The 19621-nt window shown below is 35.2% G+C and overlaps 1 protein-coding gene across 5 annotated transcripts in view; it reads left to right on the top strand.

Moving 5' to 3' along the window:
• Nucleotides 1-13614, top strand: part of LOC135213681 (phosphatidylinositol transfer protein alpha isoform-like) — a 60889-nt gene extending 47275 nt beyond the window's left edge. For 2 of the 5 annotated variants that reach the window (XM_064247754.1, XM_064247753.1), the window contains exons 5-10: nt 2934-3011; nt 4091-4168; nt 4954-5121; nt 6445-6566; nt 8534-8624; nt 11239-13614. In XM_064247754.1, coding sequence (XP_064103824.1) covers nt 2934-3011; nt 4091-4168; nt 4954-5121; nt 6445-6566; nt 8534-8624; nt 11239-11280 — 579 coding nt within the window. In that variant the 3' untranslated portion in view covers nt 11281-13614. The remainder of the gene's footprint in view (nt 1-2933; nt 3012-4090; nt 4169-4953; nt 5122-6444; nt 6567-8533; nt 8625-11238) is intronic. The other 3 variants (XM_064247756.1, XM_064247755.1, XM_064247757.1) reach the window with 3 other exon arrangements.
• The last annotated feature ends 6007 nt before the right edge of the window (nt 13615-19621 follow it).

Below are 19621 nucleotides of genomic sequence, written 5' to 3'. Positions count from 1 at the left end.
ATTGTTCTTAGCTGTTTGTTGTTATATTGAGCTTGTACTTCTGTTGTAGTAGTTCCTTTGCTTTTTCCATTATAAGGATTTTCATGACTTGGATACTTCATTTTTATGGTACGACAGGTTTCTTCATTATTTTTAACTGGTGTAGCAATATCCTATTACGTACGCAGATTTTGAGAATCTTCAGCCTATTTCAACATTATTCATTTCTGTTTTCCTTACTTAACAAAATATTAGCAAACAGGGCTTCTTACTTGAATTTTTTCAGGTTTAATATGGAAAGCAGCTGTAGCCTACTCTTCCACATATTATTTTTAAGAAATTTTTAAAGATTGAAGGCTAGTCTGCACTATTGTCTATAGAAAAATGTATTTAGAATTGGTCATTAGCCTAGAGAATTTGTCACCATACACAGATGGACTTAATTGAGCTGTTGCAGATGATTTACATTTCCCTTCTCAGTTTGTTAAAAATTTTCCATTAACTGCTGCGCAAAAATCTTTTGAGCAATGTTAATACAAGAATCAAGTTTCTTCATGCACTAAATGAAAGTACGTAAATGGTAATTTACTATACTGGAAAAAGCTTAATGAATAAATGAGACCTTATGATTTGTAATTATGAAACAAAATTTACTAGACAAAAATCCTTATAGAGTCTGAGACATATCACAAGTGTGCAGTGATGTTTATATCTCCATTATTTTTTTATTAGGGTGTGAAAGAAGTCAGGTAAAAGACAGTGTGAAGGGGCCATGTTTATGGTTACAAAAAACTTAATGATTTGTAGAGTTTATGATATAGCAGTAGATATAGTGAGAAGCTGCAGAGATTTGAAAAAGATTTAATGTTTGTGTAAAAGAAGAAAGTTAAATGTGAGTGTTTGCAAGAGCAAAGTTTTGAGGATAAATTGTCACCCAGAGGTTGGATTGTGAAAGAATGGATGCTGATGTTTCCTGCAGGCATTCAGGAGTTTGTGTAACTGACTGGGAGGATGAGAGATAAGAGTTACTCTTGAATTAGGACAGCAAGTGAAGTACAAGGAGGCATGGGAAAGTAGTGGGGGAAAGAAAAGGTGCATGGAAGCACTGTAAAAGTTTAGTTGTGGAGCCAGCTTTATTTAATGTTAAAAGCAAATGGAGGAAAAAGATGAAAGTTGTGCAAGATTTAAGTTCGTAGTACATATATATAGTATGTTCATATATCTTGATTGAGAAGAGGTGAATGGCTAAAAAATGTTGATACAAATACGTACCCAAGAGTTTTGACTAGTAATATAATCATTGATAGAAAGATTGGTCAGAATGTTTTGTGATGGTGTGGTCCTGTTGAGAAGATTTTGCGAAGGCTGCATTTAGAAGCTCTGTGAGGAAGGAGATGAAAACCAAGTAATGTTCTGGAATGACAGGGCCTTGAGAGTGCTTGTAAGATAGCAGGAAAGTGGATCTTTGTGCTCTGTCTTGCTATAAGTAGCAGCTGATAAGTTTTCTGAACAGGATGTTCATCGTTGATTCAGCAGTTAAATGACGGCTATGGCAGTAATTTGGCTGTTTTGTAGATGGCCACATCCTATTAAGAGAAATAGCTTGATATGTATATGCTTCACACATCCAACTTCAAGGTGCATCATAAAAGGGCATAAAAACATAATTTGGTAACTTGCAATACCAGAACAGTAAGAAATGTAATGTTTAATGTTTGAAGAGTGGTGTGAATTGAATAAGAAGTACTAAAATTGTGGTCTCATTGCTAAGTTGAATTAGGAGATTACTGTTAGAAGTGACCATGAAGATTTTGAAATTGATTTGAAGGTCACATGAAGGAGAGCATTCATTAACAGTCCATTTTGCTTAAACATAGGTTTAAGGACAATCAGATTCCTTGAATTGACATTTTGATATTGATGGGAGATGTGAAAGATTCTGTTAAGCATTCTTAGAACAAAACACTTATAGAAATATGAAAAAGTGCTTAGATTGTTAAATCATCTGTCACTTTTGTGTACTAGTCAGCTGTATCTTGAGAAAAATATTGTGCATTATCTATGCTTTCAAGTCAGTCAGCCCAGTGTATCTATTTGCATGGTGTAAGAAGGCTGCATCCACACAATCGAACTTTGTTCACTGTGATGTCAGAAGCGGCGATACAGTGGGCAAAGTCAGAAATTTGCCTGTGGTTTCTCCGCTTCTGACATCACATCGAACAAAGTTTGATCGTGTGGACGCAGCCTTAACTTGAATAAGTTATGAAAAGTTTGTTGTAGATGAAGTTGTCTTTTCTCTTTCATCTTAGTACAGTACATATAGCTTGTATACAGTAGTTTGGAAATATAGATTGATTTTTCAACTTGTGAATTTGATAAGTAGAGAGAGAATTATTTAAGTGGGACAAATTATCTTTTTGTTTGACACTAAACAGTTGTGAGATGTTACTGTTGTAGAGTCAGTGTAGTTAATATTCCTAAAAATGTTTATATAGTGAATTAGTGTATTAGAAAATTTACTTTTTCATGTTAGGGCTAATTTTATCATACATTTAATATGGGTGAACTTAGTGGGATTGGACTCACAATATTTTTTTAAACTCAGGAATTGCATTTGACATTTCATTGGCCATTCATACTTGAATTGCAAGTATGTATAATTAAAGATGATAAACAATTTGCATAGAGTTTTTTCTTGATTGAAATTTTTTTCATACCAGCAGTATCCTCAGTAAACAATATACATGAAAAAATTTTACTTTGTAGAGTTTCTTGCGAATGTATGACAATTTAAAATCCAAACAGAGTATTTGCAGTTACAGTATTGGTGGCGGCATAAATTACAAACTGCATAATTCTGGAGTTTTTCACCTTTGAGATTTTTTTGTGCATTGCTTTTAGAAATTAGTTGTATTTTGGTTAAACACATTTTAATACTGTTAGTTGCCTTTCAGAACCCAGGTTACATGAAAGAAGCGTTTTACATCACAATAGAGACACTCCATGCTCCTGATGATGGAGAACGAGAGAATGTGAGTGGTGTCATGATGGGCTATTCGATATATAACAGCTCATAACCTTTGAGTTTTACCACCAACCCTGCTGCTAGCTACTTGGTCTTGACTCCTCTCCTATTGCATGGGAAAGGGAATGTTGTGAAGGCACTTCATATTATTATTATTTACTACATTTCTTTTATACACATTTTTCGGTAGGACTCACACACTTGCACTTTCATGTAAGGTACTTCATCTTCTGCAATATATTCTCTTAAATAAATGTACCATTCATTTAGCATTGTGTGTTCACAACGTCTCCTCTTCCCTGGAGATACTGTACTGTTCTGGTCATCAGACAAGTTGATGAACTCTTACTCTTTATACTGTTACTTTGCTGTTTGATGATGGCCACTGCACTAAAAACAAATTCGACTCCACAGTATCTGCACCATATAAGAGTGATGAGCGACTCAATCTTTTCTTAACATAGTGCCCTCTAAAAGCCAAGTTGTATACCAAATCAAATGTTGCTGTTTAGGCATAGTCGTTGGCTTTTAGAATGTGTCGTTACTTTGTCAGAATACACGTCTCTGTTGTGTATGTGACTTGTGGAGTAGTGACACTACCTTTGGCTGAAGCAGTTTTTATTCTTTTTTGCTAATGAGAAGCTCCTAAGACATTATTCATTATGCTTACATTACTCATTACTCTTTTTCTCTCTATTGTATTTGAGGTACTGTAATGTCCCCTTATATTATGTTGAAGAAGTAGCATCCTATTTGGTGCAAGGTATGACCAAGTATTGATATAATCAAAATTACTTGAGGTGAAGGAGGAGTGTTACAGTATCTCGGAATTAGAGTTAGAATAATATTAGCTTGTCCCACCATTCAATCCATTTAGCCATCGTACCTAGTTCTAAGTGCAAAATTTGGATGCCTGTTAATGTTGAATTCTAACCTTGGACCGCACCTTGGAGTTCATGCAGCTGCTTCATTCTACTGTTCTGTATTTGTCTGGCTGCATTGCCAAGTACTTGTATTGTCACTTGTCTGTAATATTATGCTCATTCTCATTGTATTTTCCATTTCCCCTAATTTGCATGATGACAGAATCCTGGCTATATGAAGAAAAACTTTTTCATATGCATTGAAACTCTACACGCAGGTGACATGGGAACCATGGAGAATGTGAGTCATTTCATTTATTAGCTTGCATGAATTTACATGAACTTTGTATTGGAGCTCTCTCTCTCTCTCTCTCTCTCTCTCTCTCTTCTCTCTCTCTCTCTCGCTCTCTCTCCTCTCTCTCTCTCTCTCTCTCTCTTCTCCTCCTCTCCTCTCTCTCTCCTTTCCTCTCATGCCATCATTTAATGTGCTCCATAACAAAATCTGAATAGTATATACTTTTTGAGGAATTTAATATTGGGTTATCTGAAAGTAATGCATTTTCAAAATAACCATCTATACGTATATATTTGAGTTCATGGAGGTACCCATGGGATAAAAGCATTCAGTTTTGGTCTTGGATTTATTTTGTCAGAAGATCCAGACATTTTTGTCAGATGCTGTATATTCCTGTGTTAGCCATGGTAGTAGATCAGTGAGTTGGTTTCATGAATTTTGTTATTTACTGTAATTGTTAATTGGATGTAGTTAAAAGTAGTACATATTATATTGTAAATAGAAAACTCAGAAACATAACTTATGTAGTTTTCAAGTGAATAAGAAAGGTGCCGTTGTACAGCACTATAATTATTAGGAATTGAGTTTATGAAGTGCAGTTATGAAAGGCAGAACTTTTTTTCTAGAATATTTCACTCAGAGTAGAAGTGCTTAGCTCTTGCACATGGGTCTCATCAAAGACACTGAGGGACAGTTGTCGAGGCATCTCTTTCTTTGGGAGTAAATTTCATTTTTATCGGGAGGTACTGGTTAGTGTTTGAAATCTTTTTATTCACATTGTCTTCTTTCAGGCCCACGAGCTCACAGGGGACAAATTAAAGCTGCGAGAGATTGTTACTATTGACATTTCGAATGACCCTGTCAAACCATCCGACTATAAAGCGGATGAAGATCCTACGAAGTTTAAATCTGAAAAAACTGGTCGAGGTCCTCTCCAAGGCCCACAGTGGTGGAAAAAGGTAAGAGTGTGTCGCCATGTGTGTTCATGTGAAAATAATTATGGCAGAAGTGTGTAACAGTTCTTGCTAAACTTTTATTAACCAATTTTTTATGTATCAACACTTAATGCATGTTCACAAAATGTATTGTATATAACTTGCTAAAGGAAAACCACTTAATAGATTCAGTAGAGTAAGTGATTTTTGCTCATTCAGTGGTCATCTTGTACTATACCAAAATGAAAATGACAATGATGATAATAGTAATAGTAATAACTCTTCATTCACTAATGCTCAGGGGATGTTATTGTTTCAGAATATTAACTGGGAACATTGGTCATATTTTCTCTTACCCTTTTCTCATATGTTTTGACATTTATATTATAATAGATGTCAATGGTGTTGATTTTCTCTTTTGAATTATATTTGTGTGTGTGTATTTTATATTATAATTGATGTCAGATGTGTTATTTTTCTTTTTTGATTACATTTTGTATGTGTATTCTATATACTATGTTGTGATAGTAGTTGCCATTGCCAGGTGGGAGCTCATCTCACTGACTCAAAAGTCAGGAGCTCCTGAAAAACTAGAGCTGGTATGCACATCAGTCATTTTGAATGGAATTCATTCATTTGGGACAAACATTTTGAAGGTAAAAGTCAAATCATATAAAGCCATGTGTTGAAGATATCAGATTACATAGTAATAGCTATCCTGAGGAATATCAGGTGCTGCTGGTCTTGAGGCCCTTTGCAAGGTTGTCCATATTGAAGTCCAAGAAATTTTTTTTAACAGTTTTTCGTCCCAAATGTCAAAATATCTTTGCATAATGAAGGATGTAATTGTTTCAGGGATAGAGGATTGTATATCCATCTCCTCTGACCTCCTGAATTATTGTAGTAGAACTCGGTTTGCCGTAGGACATTTCTTGTGAATTTTCATTACCATGCTGGATATGGTCTGATTTTTATCACTGAACAGTAGAGTATTCATGATTCACATATGATGAAATTAAGATTGCTCTAGACCTTCCCGTATTCCATCCAATGTGGTCTGCAGTGGCAGAAGTACACCAGTACTTTAGCTGATCCTTGTGCTACCTTCTTAATAAACTACACATTGATTTCCCTCCAAACAATTGTTAGTTGCCCTGCTTAGCAGTGTTTTTGTTTGTCTGATGGAAGCTATATAATTGGAAATTGTTCCCAGTATGTGTGAGGGAAAGATGTAATGGTTTTTAGCTTAGACTTAGTAGTGTGGTCAAGCATTTAAACAATACACTAATGTTTTTATAATCAAGCATTTAAACAATATTGTGCTAATCTTTTTTTTTTCTCTTTCAGTGTGACCCTGTGATGACTTGTTATAAACTTGTAACTTGTGAGTTTAAATGGTTTGGATTGCAAAGCCGCATAGAAAAATTCATCCAGGACGTGGAGCGTAGACTATTCACTAATTTCCATAGGTATGTTGTTCTGAAGACCAGTTTATGTTTTTCATAACAGATAACATCTAAAGATGGAAAAGAATCATGTTCCTCTTAGATTTTCATACACTGCTTTTAGTTGTTGTTGATCTCATTTTTATTTCACACAAATTTTCAAGTTGTTCTCCCCGGTTACTTGGGGGGGGCGGGGGGGCTCTGTTCTTGGCAGGGTGCTGATAAGCAAAAACCGCCAGTAACTTAAACTTGGTGATTTATGGTGCCAATATCCAGTCAGTGGCACCTCTTTTAGCTATGTTTTGTTGCGATAACTATTAAGGTGCCATAAATTGCTGATTTTAAGGCACTATACAAGTGCCATAAAACTAGATTGCCATTAACTGAGTCCGCCGATAATCGTGGACTGCCTGTACTCAAGTATACGCAGGCAGTTCTAGGTGTTTTTAGAAGAGTTTTAAGTATTCGCGGGTTTTAGCTGTTCGGGTGGGGATTGTGGTACACATCCCCTGTGAATACCAGGGGTCAACTGTATTAAAATGACAGTACGTATTAATGCCTCCATTGAGCATTCCATCAAAAGCTGATCATTCGTCGTAGAGTTGTTAGGTCTTTTTTAGTTTATGTTCTTTGTCAAATTTTCTCGGTTAAAAATGGAAAAAGGTCTTATTTTATGACTTATGGTGTTCTAAGTTGGCAGCAATGCAGTCCAGCAGGTGAATGTGGTGTATGGGATTTTTATAGGGACTAAAGTAAGATTGCATAATATTGCTACTGAAACTGGCCCAACTTGACTGATGAGAGTTTGTTACTCCACACTCTAGTTATTTGTTATTTTCAAAACATCTCAAGCTATATACGTACATTGGACCCCCCGTATTCGCGTTCTCAAGATTCGCAGACTCACACATTCACGGATTTCACTCAGGAATGTTTTCCTGCATTATTCTCAGAAAATTCGCCTATTCGCGGTATTTTTGTATGAGAAATATCCAGAAATTCCTGGGGTTTTTTATATCAATTTCATCATAAAATGCACTTTTTGTGATAAATCTATTAAAAAAATCAAGTATAAACATTTTTAATGGGTTTTTCTTGAGTTTTAACTACCTAACAAAGTAGGAGGTTTTAAGCATTTTTATAGGGTTCCAACTATTCGCGGGTTCTAACTATTGGGGGGGTCTGGTACGCATCCCCCGCGAATATGGGGATACAACTGTATATTTTTTATATTTGATTTTTACTGATAAAAAGAATTTTGAAAGGTAGGTTAACCAACTAATTATGTTAAAGTTTAATAATATTATTTTTATTTGGCTTTGTGCCTTTTTGTTTGATCATTCACTTTTATAGCATTTCATTGTCTTTGATAATCACTTTTAGTTAGAGGGAAATGTTCCAGTTATTACAGTAGAAGCTGCAACATTATTTTAGCTATTTTCAAATGCAGTTATGGAACTGAATAGGGAAATGTTCCTTTTATTGGTTTTGAATTAGATTGTGTTACTAGATGGTGAGGTTTAAGATTAGTTAACGTAGGTTAATTGATTATTGGGAACATAACATTATCCAACACACCCAGAACAGGGACCAAATTCTTAGAGATGTATGGTACATATATTTAAATTTTAAAAAGTTAAAGAAAATTCACTGGTGATTGGCAATGATGCACAGCCTCAGGAAAATGTTGGTAACACTGCTTATACTCAAACTGACTGAGAAGGGTTTAGGTCGGATTTGAGAGTTGTCAAGAAGTTCCCAAGGTGGAGGGGGGGGTGGGGGGGGGGGGGGGGGGATAGAGGTCAGATGGCTGGGCGACTGGGAGAGGAGAGGCAGCAAGGCCATGTAGAGAAGGGGTTGTTTTGGAAGGTGGATGAACCTCTGTAGCAGTATCCCTGTTTGGTGAAGAGGGGTATTTGAAGTATAATTGTTTATATCTATGAAATATGGAAGTTAATTTGGGCCCTTATTTGATCATGTTGATTTTACAGGCAAGTATTTTGTTGGATGGACCGTTGGCACGGCATGACAATGGATGACATTCGAAGGTTGGAAGACAAAACCAAAGAGGAGCTAGATCAGGTAAATTACAGTAGTACTAATTGATATATGTAAACACAATATGTGTGGTTAATCTTTGATACAGAAATAGCCATGAATATGAAAGAGGAGCAACAAGCAAAGGAGTATCATTGTAAAATTGATTAGGTATTCAGATTAATAAGTTCTGTTTCTAGATGTATGGGGCTGACTTTAAAAGATCTATTTTTTCAAGTGAGGGGTTTAATTTGATCATGAAAGAATAAAGGAGAAAATGTCATAGAACAAAGCTAAGGGAAGAAATCAAAAGATGGAAAGCAGTTCTCCTGCAAAGTAGTACATTTAGAAATCACAGATGAAGAAAAAGGGTCATACCAAAGATTTTCTGTGGATGTTTGGCTAGCTTGCAGGTTAATTTGTAGATCATGGTTGTATGACCATTGTTTCTTCCTTACAATCTTATATATCATTTATGCCCATATTCATGGTCTTTATTAGTCCCAAAACTTGGCACAATTTTGTCTATCATACAGATGATCTGTAGTAACACAGTGCATGTGCCATGGAACCTTAGGTTTCCAATAGTCTTCTTCAATTTTGTGTCAGCAGCGCCTTTTCACAACAGTGCAGAATTCCTCAGACTGTTCCCTTCACTGCTATTTTTACCTACATTCACCATTATTCCCAACTCATTAATCCATTTCTTTAATTTCACTCTACGTTCTTTCTTATTCACCTTTTGTTTTAGTATTCCTGAAAATAAATGTGTGATCACACATTACTGGACAAGACAGGCTAGAAGTGCAGCTGCTGTCATGTCCAGTTGATCTGCTTCTTAGTCTTCAGCTTCACTTTCAGTTGAGCAGTGGAATATTCCTCCTCCAAAGAGGTAAAGGATTGCCCATCATTAGATTATGGAGTTGACCAGACAGATGCAGCCTGCCCCACACCAAATAAGCTTAATCACCAGTTGAACCAGCCTGTCCACTCATCAGCCTGATCACCACTATTAAGCCCACAAAGAGTCCCAATTTATAAAACAGGGCCACTAAGCTTCTCTAGGAAGCACCAGAGGGTCCCCCGCAACACATTTACAAGACTGGACAAACAATTGTCTGATGTGAAGTGAAAAATTGGAACAGAGAAGTTGGACAGCAAAGTAGGAAGAGACCTAAAGGAATAGATGAAAAGTTGAAGCCAGAAATCAATGCAGTTGGTTTTCAGTGAAAGCCATATTTACACAATTTAGCTTTGGAAATCTGTCTGCTGTCCGATCAGCAGATCTTCCTGCCGCTGCAAACAATTCTTAACTTTATTGCCTGAAAGAAACAACTGTTCCCTTCATTCCAGGATAAGATGCCTCAGCATTGATAGCTACTGACATGACTGTCATCACCTTTCCACCTCCATAGCCTATGCTTGAGACTATTCCACTCCAGGACCCAATCATCGATGTCTGCCTCTTCCAGTCAGGAGAAACACATCACATTCATGTAAATTGCAGAGGTGCCCAGCCATCCTCAATTGCAACTGACTTCAAGGCAAAGATCTGGGCTCCAAGCAAACAGCACTGATCTACAGAACCCCTTTGCATCCATTGATTGTATTGAATTGGACAATTTTCATTGTCCAGAAAGATAGTCCAAATAATCTTAGAAAAAGCAGAAATTCCAGAGGCTAATTCAGATTTTTTCTTTTTTAGTGTAAATAGAATAACAGTCTTTGAAGAGAACCCTCTTGGCTGAAGCAAGTCATCCTCAAATCTTACAACAGTGTGTCAGATGGTAAAAAAATATAAGTCCTCCTCTAAAGGAACATATCCTTACTTTTGATGATACCCTTAATTATCACTGCTTGGTTCCTGACCTTTCCTGGTCACCAAGTGCTCTCTGGCTTCAGGTTCAGACCAGCACTGCATCTTACATCAACTTGATCTTCCCATCTGAATTTTGATTTGGGCTTGTTAGAGTTATATGGTTTTAATGAAACACAATTTTTTCAAAAGAAAAATTTGAATTTCATAGATTCCATCACTCAGATAATTACTTCCCATCTGCCCCTCTGGTCTCACAGCTTCTAAATCAGACTAATTGAAAAGTAAGGCAGGTGATTTATGGGTACTGGGGGTTCCAGGTGGCTCATAGTCTGTGCTACTATTGATCCTCCTCTGTCTGTTTGATTAAAGAGAGGAGTGTCTGGGAACATTCGAAGACCACAAATGAGGGCATATAGTATGAGAAATGATTTTGTGCTGAAGAAACTAATTTTGCTTAATGGAGCAATACTAGGTGGACGTTGGACAGCTAAGAAATTATATACTTAAGGAAATGAAGGCACGCAGTAAGTGATACCCTGTTTAGGGTGTTACAGGATGTGATCAAATGAAAAAAAAAAAAGTCTTACCCTAATTCCATTTTAACTTAGCACCCTGGAAGATATCAAATGACTAAATTTGTGTGTTGATTGTCATGATGTAACTTCAGCTATATTTGAAGCCTAAGTACTTAGAATATTCAGTTCATGTAATGCATAGTGTTTCCTAACATTGTAAACTAGACTAGATTGCAATGCATACTGCTCACAAAGTTGATGCCTTTTTAAGTTTGTTTCATTGGAGTGTGTTACTCATTTTGATAATAATTTTTTGTTCTTTCAGCAAAGACAGGTTGGTGATGTTCGAGGTATGCGGGGTGAGTAAGTGCTACCATGCAGCGCAGTACAGTATTCAGTTTACCATTCCGGACTGCTCAAGTATTGAAATTATAAAGAACTACCCCTGTGGTTATTGGAGGACTTCTAAATTGAAACTTTGTGGTTCATAAACTGTTTGGATACCCTAGGAAATTGAACAATGCAAATATATTGTATATAGAATTGTCAGTGGCTATGTGATAATGTTGTAAGTTCATGTCATGAAAAATATTGATTATTCATCATCCCTAGCATGAATGATCTGTATATTCTGTCCATTTTCTGTTTTCAGTCCTAATAAAGATAATGTAGTTTTGGCATTGCTAGATTGTTTGGCATGTTTTCGTTTTTGCAGCAAAGATGAAATTTAGTTTGAGTTGTTTTAGAGGAGGGAGAATAAAAGCAAGGACTTCCAGAATACAATCAGAAAAATAATGATCTTAAGGCCTTCCTTATTCATGAGTTTTGAGATGTAGATTTATTTTTGTGACTAGTGTAAAAGTAGTTGTCTCCATGAGCTTCTGTCTTAAGTCAACCAGTGTTCACCTTTAATCATTGTCAGTGTACTGTATACTGCAAAACCTAGTGTATTATCATATCTGTTGTTTGAAAGTAAGTGGTTTTGGAGAACTCCTTTAGAAATACGTAGATAGTTCCATGCATCGATACTTTAGTATGCCATAAGTTGTTGGGTTTTCCAGGAGTAATAAGTGACCAAATGAAGTATGAGATTATCACAAAGCCACATGGATTTTTTAATTGCATAATGTAAATAAATTACACTCCAAAAAACTATATTGGAAATTCATACATAGTAACAGTTTCAAGACCTGTATATTTTCCAGTCTTATAAGATATTGAAAATTGAAAAGGAAGAATACAATAGTCCAAATCTTTTGAGTGCTCTCTTCAGTACAGCAAATCATTGTTTTTGATGTACTGTGTAGTATATGCAAAATTAAGTTACTATAGTTTGAAGAGAGGTGTGGATCAATATTATTGCATGCAGTGATAGGCTTCTTTGGACCAAATACGGTAGAATTAAAACAGCATAGCCTGGACTTGTATTTAGGCTTACTGTTCAAATTTAAAAGACAGTTTATTAGATGCTAAAATAATAGGTAAAGAAATTAGAACTATTATCTGCACACTATGAACCTTTGATGGTCATCTTGATAGTACAGTATTCAGAGTAGTATTGTAAGCCATGGAAGCCTGCAAGATGCAGTTAATTATTGGGAAATGTATATCAGTCATATGTTGCCATAAGTCATCTCGTATTAGTGTATTTATAGTCTAGATATGACAATAAGGAGTGAATGCTAGTCTTACTGAATTATAACCTCTATATTTTTTTCTTTATTCTGAACTGTTTATGAAAACTGAAAATGCTAAAAGCATTATTGTCATAAAATGATTTATTTATGATGTTTTGGATGTAAATCCAAGTACATACTGCCATGATTCTAAATATTGTAATGACCAATGATCACCTGTATGATTGATGAATTAGGTAAGTTGCAAGTCTTAAGTTGGCCTGCAAGGAATGGAAACGTAAAATGATGACATAGGTCAGTACTAAGTACAATGTTAAAATAAGGAAAATGCTTAATGCAATGGCTAGTACAATCTGTGAAGTGAATTTAGACATTCCATTCCATCCTCTCCTGACCAATGCAATTGTATTCAAAGTTGACGATTATTGACAGATAAGAATCAAATTGGAAAGTACAGTAGTTGTTTTAAACATTGCCATTGCTTGTTTGCTGAAGTTTTCTTGTTAAACTGATTTTAAGGTGGTTGTTTACTTGCTAAGAATGTGGTATATGCAGTTGTGCTGTTTGTGTCATGTGATAATTTGAGATCTGGTGTATATTTAAAAATAGTCATCGGCAATTAGCTATTCTGTGGTGCATTAAACCATCAGCTGTTCTTTTACTTTTAGCTTTCTATTGTTAACGTTATGTCCGAGGATTACTCTATGTGATATGAGAAATTTGCATGATTAGTTCTCATGGAATTGCAAGAGATGGGAAATTGTGTTGTGAACGAGTAATGTGATGCACATATGCGATACGTCATGATTTAAGGTTAGTCAATAATAGACTTATCATGATAGAGAAGATACTCAGGGCACACGAAGTTAATGCTCTGCCAGTTGTGTGATTTTCCATAATTTTAAGAAACCATAGCAGCTTGTTAAGAACATTCTGGCAGTTTTTGTGAATTTTATTTCTTTTACATAATTTAAGTAAAAGGTTAATAATAGTAGCTTAATTTATGATGTTGGCTATATTTTGTTGAATAACTGTTTGATATTTATTACATCATTGATAATTTATTTTGGTTATTTTCTGTTATTTCCTTTAACACATTTTTTTTTTAAGAACAAACCACTGATTACTTTTTATCATGCCAATAGTGTTTACACAGCTTTTAAAAAACCTTTAACTGCACAACATGCACGATAAGAGCCAATTCAATTGCAATAACTGTAATATCTGTGAGACAACAAAGTATAATTGATTGATGCCCCTGGAGTTGTTGTTCTATCCTTAAAGAAACAAACAGAAAGGAAAAATTAGGTTGAAAACCCATGATTTTACTGTTGTTTTCAGTTTGTTTTGATACTACTAGAGAATATTAATATAATAGAAATGACTGTCTTTCAGGAATATGGCCTTGTGAAAATACGAAAAGTGCTGTATTTGGTGCCAGTTTATTAATACCAAGTGAAAAAGGAATTTAACCAATAATGTAATTTCTGATAATCACTTGCCAAGGCTCTCCTATCAACCATGGCAAATAGTTGTATGCAGTCATAAAGGAGGGTTAACATGTAAATAAAGAAGAAGTTTCTCTTTGCAAGCCTCCCATACATTTTTTACTTGGCTGGACAAGTAATACTGTATCTTTCTTGAAAGTCTAGTTCCAAGCTATTTATTCAAGAGTTACGCAGAAGAATATTCTCCTGAAAATTCTAGTTAAACAGGTAATGCAATTTATTTTCAGACATTTAACAGAATATCTTCTGTTCTGTTAAAGAAGTACAGTAGTATTGATCAAGTTATATGTGTCAAAAGCAGAATATTCTTTTTACTAGATATGTATTGTAAGCAGAATACGTATTGCTGTTGACTAGCGTGAAAGTTATGAAGTTCAGAATTTACATACCGTAGTATATGGTATTTGGGTTTGAGGAACCAGTTTTACCATAAACCAGTACTATCTGGTATTGGGGTGGGGAACCAGTTTTACCATAAGTATGTAATGGAACCTTTCTTCTGAATTTCTACATGATTTAGATTTCAGCATCATTCTAAAACGCATTTTCTTCTTGTTAGTAAATTTTTTATTGAAAGTTCCCTTTACTCTGCAATGAGTTCAGGTAAAGGCCTTTTATGAGGCATTGGCAACCGTTGCAGAAATTCTTTGGTGTTTGGTAATTGCTGTGATTTCTTTGTTGAGCAGCATTGTGAAAAATCTTTTGAAAAAGGTGCAGTTAATTTTGAACTGATAAAGTAGTGTCATTTCATAAGTTTAACCTCTATCTTCCTGATTCTTCTTTTTTTTGTGAATTTAGTGAAGGGTGTATACTGACATAAAATCTCAAATCAGTATGTACTAGTATATCCTTTTAAAAATCTTATCTTTATCATCAGGATTTAGGAGACCTGAGTGAAAAAAGGAAGGAGGATAGTTATCTAGTCTTACTTCAGAGTGTCAGAAGTCTTTTGCCTTTTGTATGTTGAATATTTTCATGGACAAGCATTATTTCAAGCTGTTTATACACTCTTCAACACCATGTAGCATGCATACTCGTTTTTCTGATAATCTGCTGCCAACTTTATATCCAGAAGGAAGATGTTCAGCTTTTTATTATCAGACCCCAAACATCAGGTAAGAAATAACTGTCAATAATATAATCAATCATCTTTTAGGCAGAGCATTTTTTAATTCAGCTCATATGTACAAAGTTTTGATAGCTTAGTGCATTAATGGAAATCTCTGAAGATTGTTCTGAACAGTAATGGGTTTGGAGTGTATATGGAAATAACAGTAGAAGGGTTTACCTTTTGAGTTCCTTTAACATTTCCATGACGGCTTTTGAACATTCCACTCAAAGATTTTAAAAATGCCAAAGGGTACATAGGTGACTGGGATGCTAAAATATATTGCTTCTTAAAAGACTGTGTTCTGTGAATTTCTTCTCACTAGCCATAGTCTTTATTTGTATCTTCTTTCTTTATGGTGAAGAAATGAAAGTTCATGATGGTCCTAATCAAGCTCGGTCCTAGCAAGAAAGGTATGCACCAATAATGAACTTCACTTCTTTGGTGTAACAAATCTGTTGAGTGTTTCCAGAAATGTCAAGGTAGGTTTCGACGTTTGTCATTTACAGTAGTGTTGAAGGACAGATGAAAATTCATCAAAATGTAGAACAATTTGTAATTTTGGCATCTTCAGAGTCCTGCATGTTGGGAGTGATTGGGGTTCCTTGTTATATTCCATTTGGAATATAACTAAGAACAGTCAAGTTTATTGTATAATATTCATGGAGGATCATGATGAATATAGAAATGTGGTTAATGGCTTCGGCATAGTAGGGGTTGATCAGGTGTTATCATCAAACGTTTTGTCAGGTATTCATAGAGCATTATTCTTCAAGTTTTTATAGCATTTGCTTCTTCATTGGCTTTAAGTATATTTGTAATGTTTCAAGAAAAAAACTTCCCCAGATTGATGGCAGTAAGAAAGGAGAGTTCTAAAAGACAAGTTGTGTCAGTGAGGGAAAGGTTAGGAAGAGGAAGGCTATTATGTATTATTATTTCAGAAGAAGAAACCTATTCACATGGAACAAGCCCACAGGCCCATTGACTTGAAATTCAAGCTTACAAAGACCGTCGATTTCATCCTCCCACTGCAGTAGTAACTGATCAAGATACATGAGGAAACCGGGAAAATTAAAATGGATGACAGAAGAACAAAAATGATGGGTTCTGAAGATAATGTTCCAATTGATGGTAGAATGAGAAGTGTTGTAAATTTTATAGCAGGGTAAGGCTTATAGCAGATGACGCGAGAAATGTAGCCTTAGCATTGTGATTAAAATTTTGGAAGAGAGGGGAAAATTAGACTTAAGAAGGGTGTGTATTTTAAGTTGTCTCTGCAGAAATAAGCTTGTTAATGTGTAAAGGCATGATACAAGTTGTCAAGTATTTATGAGTTAGAAGAAATGAAGTGGAAAGAAATGAAATATTTTGGAAGTTGCCATAGAAAGGTTTTCATTTTGAAAATCCTATGAGGAAGTGTTTTATGCATTATCTTCAGTATAGTATTTCCAAATCCAATCATTTTATGCCATCCAGTCATTAATTTTTTCAAGAATTTTCATTTAAAAATCCCAGCGGTCTTAAGAGTTAAATTTTAAGAGCATTCTGGCTAAATTCTAATGAGACTAACCAATAGGTCAAAGTGCCTCAGTGGCGTGGTTGATATGGTGTTTGCGTTCCACTCGGTGGTTGTGGGTTCGATTCTCGGCCATTCCATTGAGGAGTGAGAGATGTGTATTTCTAGTGATAGACCCCCTCATTTTGGGACCACCTTGACGTGGTGAGGGGGCTCTCGAACCTCGGGAATCTCTTCCCAGGTTCGAACCCAAGAGTCCCATATGACATTATATATTTTCGAGTAAACTTATGTGGACCTTTCCATTTTTTGCCAAAATTTTTGAAAGCAAATAAATGAGAAAACATATCATGGCTTAACGTGGAGTTAAATCCGAAGCTAAATAGTGAGAACTGTGGTAGATCCATCATCTACCCGACAATGTTCGGACCTGTTTTTCAGGCGGAACTATTCTGTGGAGCTGGACCACGGATTCCAGGGGGGGCCTGGTTCTAGGAATAGAACTCTCAGCATTCTATCCAGTTTGCCCATAATGTGATTAGGATGGGGATAATTGTATTAACATAATACTGTACTCTAGTCCTAGCAAGCGGGTTCTGCTTACACTTGGGCCATACTAATCATGTTATGCCATCCCCTTTTGGGGTAGGGTAGGGATGCGGACATTTGGGAGTCCTTTCTCACTTGTGCCTTTGGCAGAAAATTTAACTTCGCGAAGGGCCAATGATATCTTTTCAAGAATTTTTTTTTTTTTTTTTTTTTTTTTTTTTTTTTTTTGTAAAAACTCAAAATTTATGAACTGTGAAATAAATGATTTGAGTACCCCTGGGCCCCATGATGGAAAAACTACGGCACAGTTGATGACCATTGGCACGTCACTCCCGAATTTCCTAGGTACTGCCACAAGTAGTGAAAGTACTATAAAAGATACAAAGGAACACCTGTTCCAAGTAAAGCAGCAGAGCCAGAAAACCAAATAGAGTGCATAAATACAAAAGAAACAAACAAAAATAAATTGGTAAACTCCAATATCGTAACAATGGAACCATATATGATGAACAATAATTCTGAATTAGAGACAAATAATCCTCTCAGCAATACAGAAAAATATAAAAATCATAATAGACAAGCAACATACATAAAACAAGGACAAAAAAAAAAAAAAATTACCGACTTAATCCCACATTGGTACATTTTGATGACCTCTTTGGACCAGATAATTGGTCAAGATTTCTAGTCCTCAAAGCTGACAACAAAATCTCAGCAGCGATGCTAGAAAACAAATTACTTAACATATATCCAACACAAGACATGGAATGCAGACACATCAAGGACAATGAATGGCTTATCCAAGTAACCAATAAAAAGCAGTCCACTGCCTTTTTAAGTATAACAGAAATAAATAATATAAAGGTAATAATTACAAGCCATGAAACATTGAATTATGTACAGGGTACAGTCATCCTACCCAATAGCGAGCAGGAGCTTCCTTCAAAACAACTATTGCTAGACTCCCTAAAATTGAGATATAACAATATCCACGATTTAGAAATATACTCTATTTCAAGTAGGAAAGATAAAAGTAAAAATATCAACATTGCCAAAATAAAATTTACAGGCCAAGACTTACCATTTAAAATAAAAATTCTTGGACAAAATAGAGAAGTTCGTCCTTTTGTTCCTAAACCATTACAATGTACACAGTGCTCAAGGTATGGACACACATACAAAAGATGCCGTAATAAAGCTATATGTGCAGTCTGTGCATCAGATGACCATACCACTAATTGGAACTGTAAACAACAATCAAAATGTATTAATTGTGGACTAGCCCATCACGCAAAATCTAAGGAGTGTTCATTTTACCATATACACAGAACTTCAGTTGTTAATAAATAGGACAGGAATGTCAGTCATGGAAGCCTAGACTTGAGCTAAAAGTAAGAGGCGTTAACAATCCATCCAAAACCCCCACCTTTTCAAATGTGACTAAAAATCAAGACATCAAACAGCACAATGACAAACAAGATAGTATAAACATGGAAACTGGATTTCATACCAATAATACTGAAACCCAAAATAAAAGTGATATTACAACAACCAATACCACCACCAACATAGATGATTCAGTTATCCATGGAAAAGAACTTCCAATAGAAGAAGAATTAAATAATGATGATAATCGAACTGGCAAAAAGAAAAGAATTCTAGAAAGAACCCCACCTAAGGGAAAAAAAGTAAATATTGAAAATTACAATCAATCCAGAGAGACTCCAACTACACCAGGAGAACATTTTAAAAAAGATATTAAACTAACCTCATCACAAGTGGAAATACACAATTACCCTCAATCTCAATCAAACAGCCAACATCTGGACAGTAAAAATCACTCTTTACAATTTCCATCAAATAATACTAATGAAAATCATACCATTAAACCAAACCAAAATATAACTATCACCCCCCAACCATCCACAAGACCGAAATATCCCATTAACAACAACAAAACAAATAACCCCTCAAACCAACAGTCCTTATCACTACAGAAAAGGAACAATAGAATTACAAAACCAGACATTTCTAAAGCTAGACCAAAAACTTCTGAACCAATAATTAACATTACCAAACATGCTTCATCTTGTGGTTGTAATGAATGCTTTGTAAGTACATATAACCAACTAACTACCAAGACAGAGGACACAGTACGAAATTGTATTGACAATTTTACCAAATTAAGGAGGTGCCTTTAACACACCAACATGAGAACGAATTATGTTCTGAATCCTTAAAATACAAAAAGGAAATTATAAAATCAAAAATAGACTTATTAATATTCAACTATGAAAAACAAACAACTGCAGAATCTAATAACCAACATACAAATACAACGATTAAAAAACCACAAATAAATTCAAATGCATATAAACTACGAGATAAAG

The sequence above is a fragment of the Macrobrachium nipponense genome, chromosome 43 (genome assembly GCF_015104395.2).
Source record: "Macrobrachium nipponense isolate FS-2020 chromosome 43, ASM1510439v2, whole genome shotgun sequence".
NCBI classification, from domain to species: domain Eukaryota; kingdom Metazoa; phylum Arthropoda; class Malacostraca; order Decapoda; family Palaemonidae; genus Macrobrachium; species Macrobrachium nipponense.
This window is presented reverse-complemented; position numbering and strand designations above follow the sequence as displayed.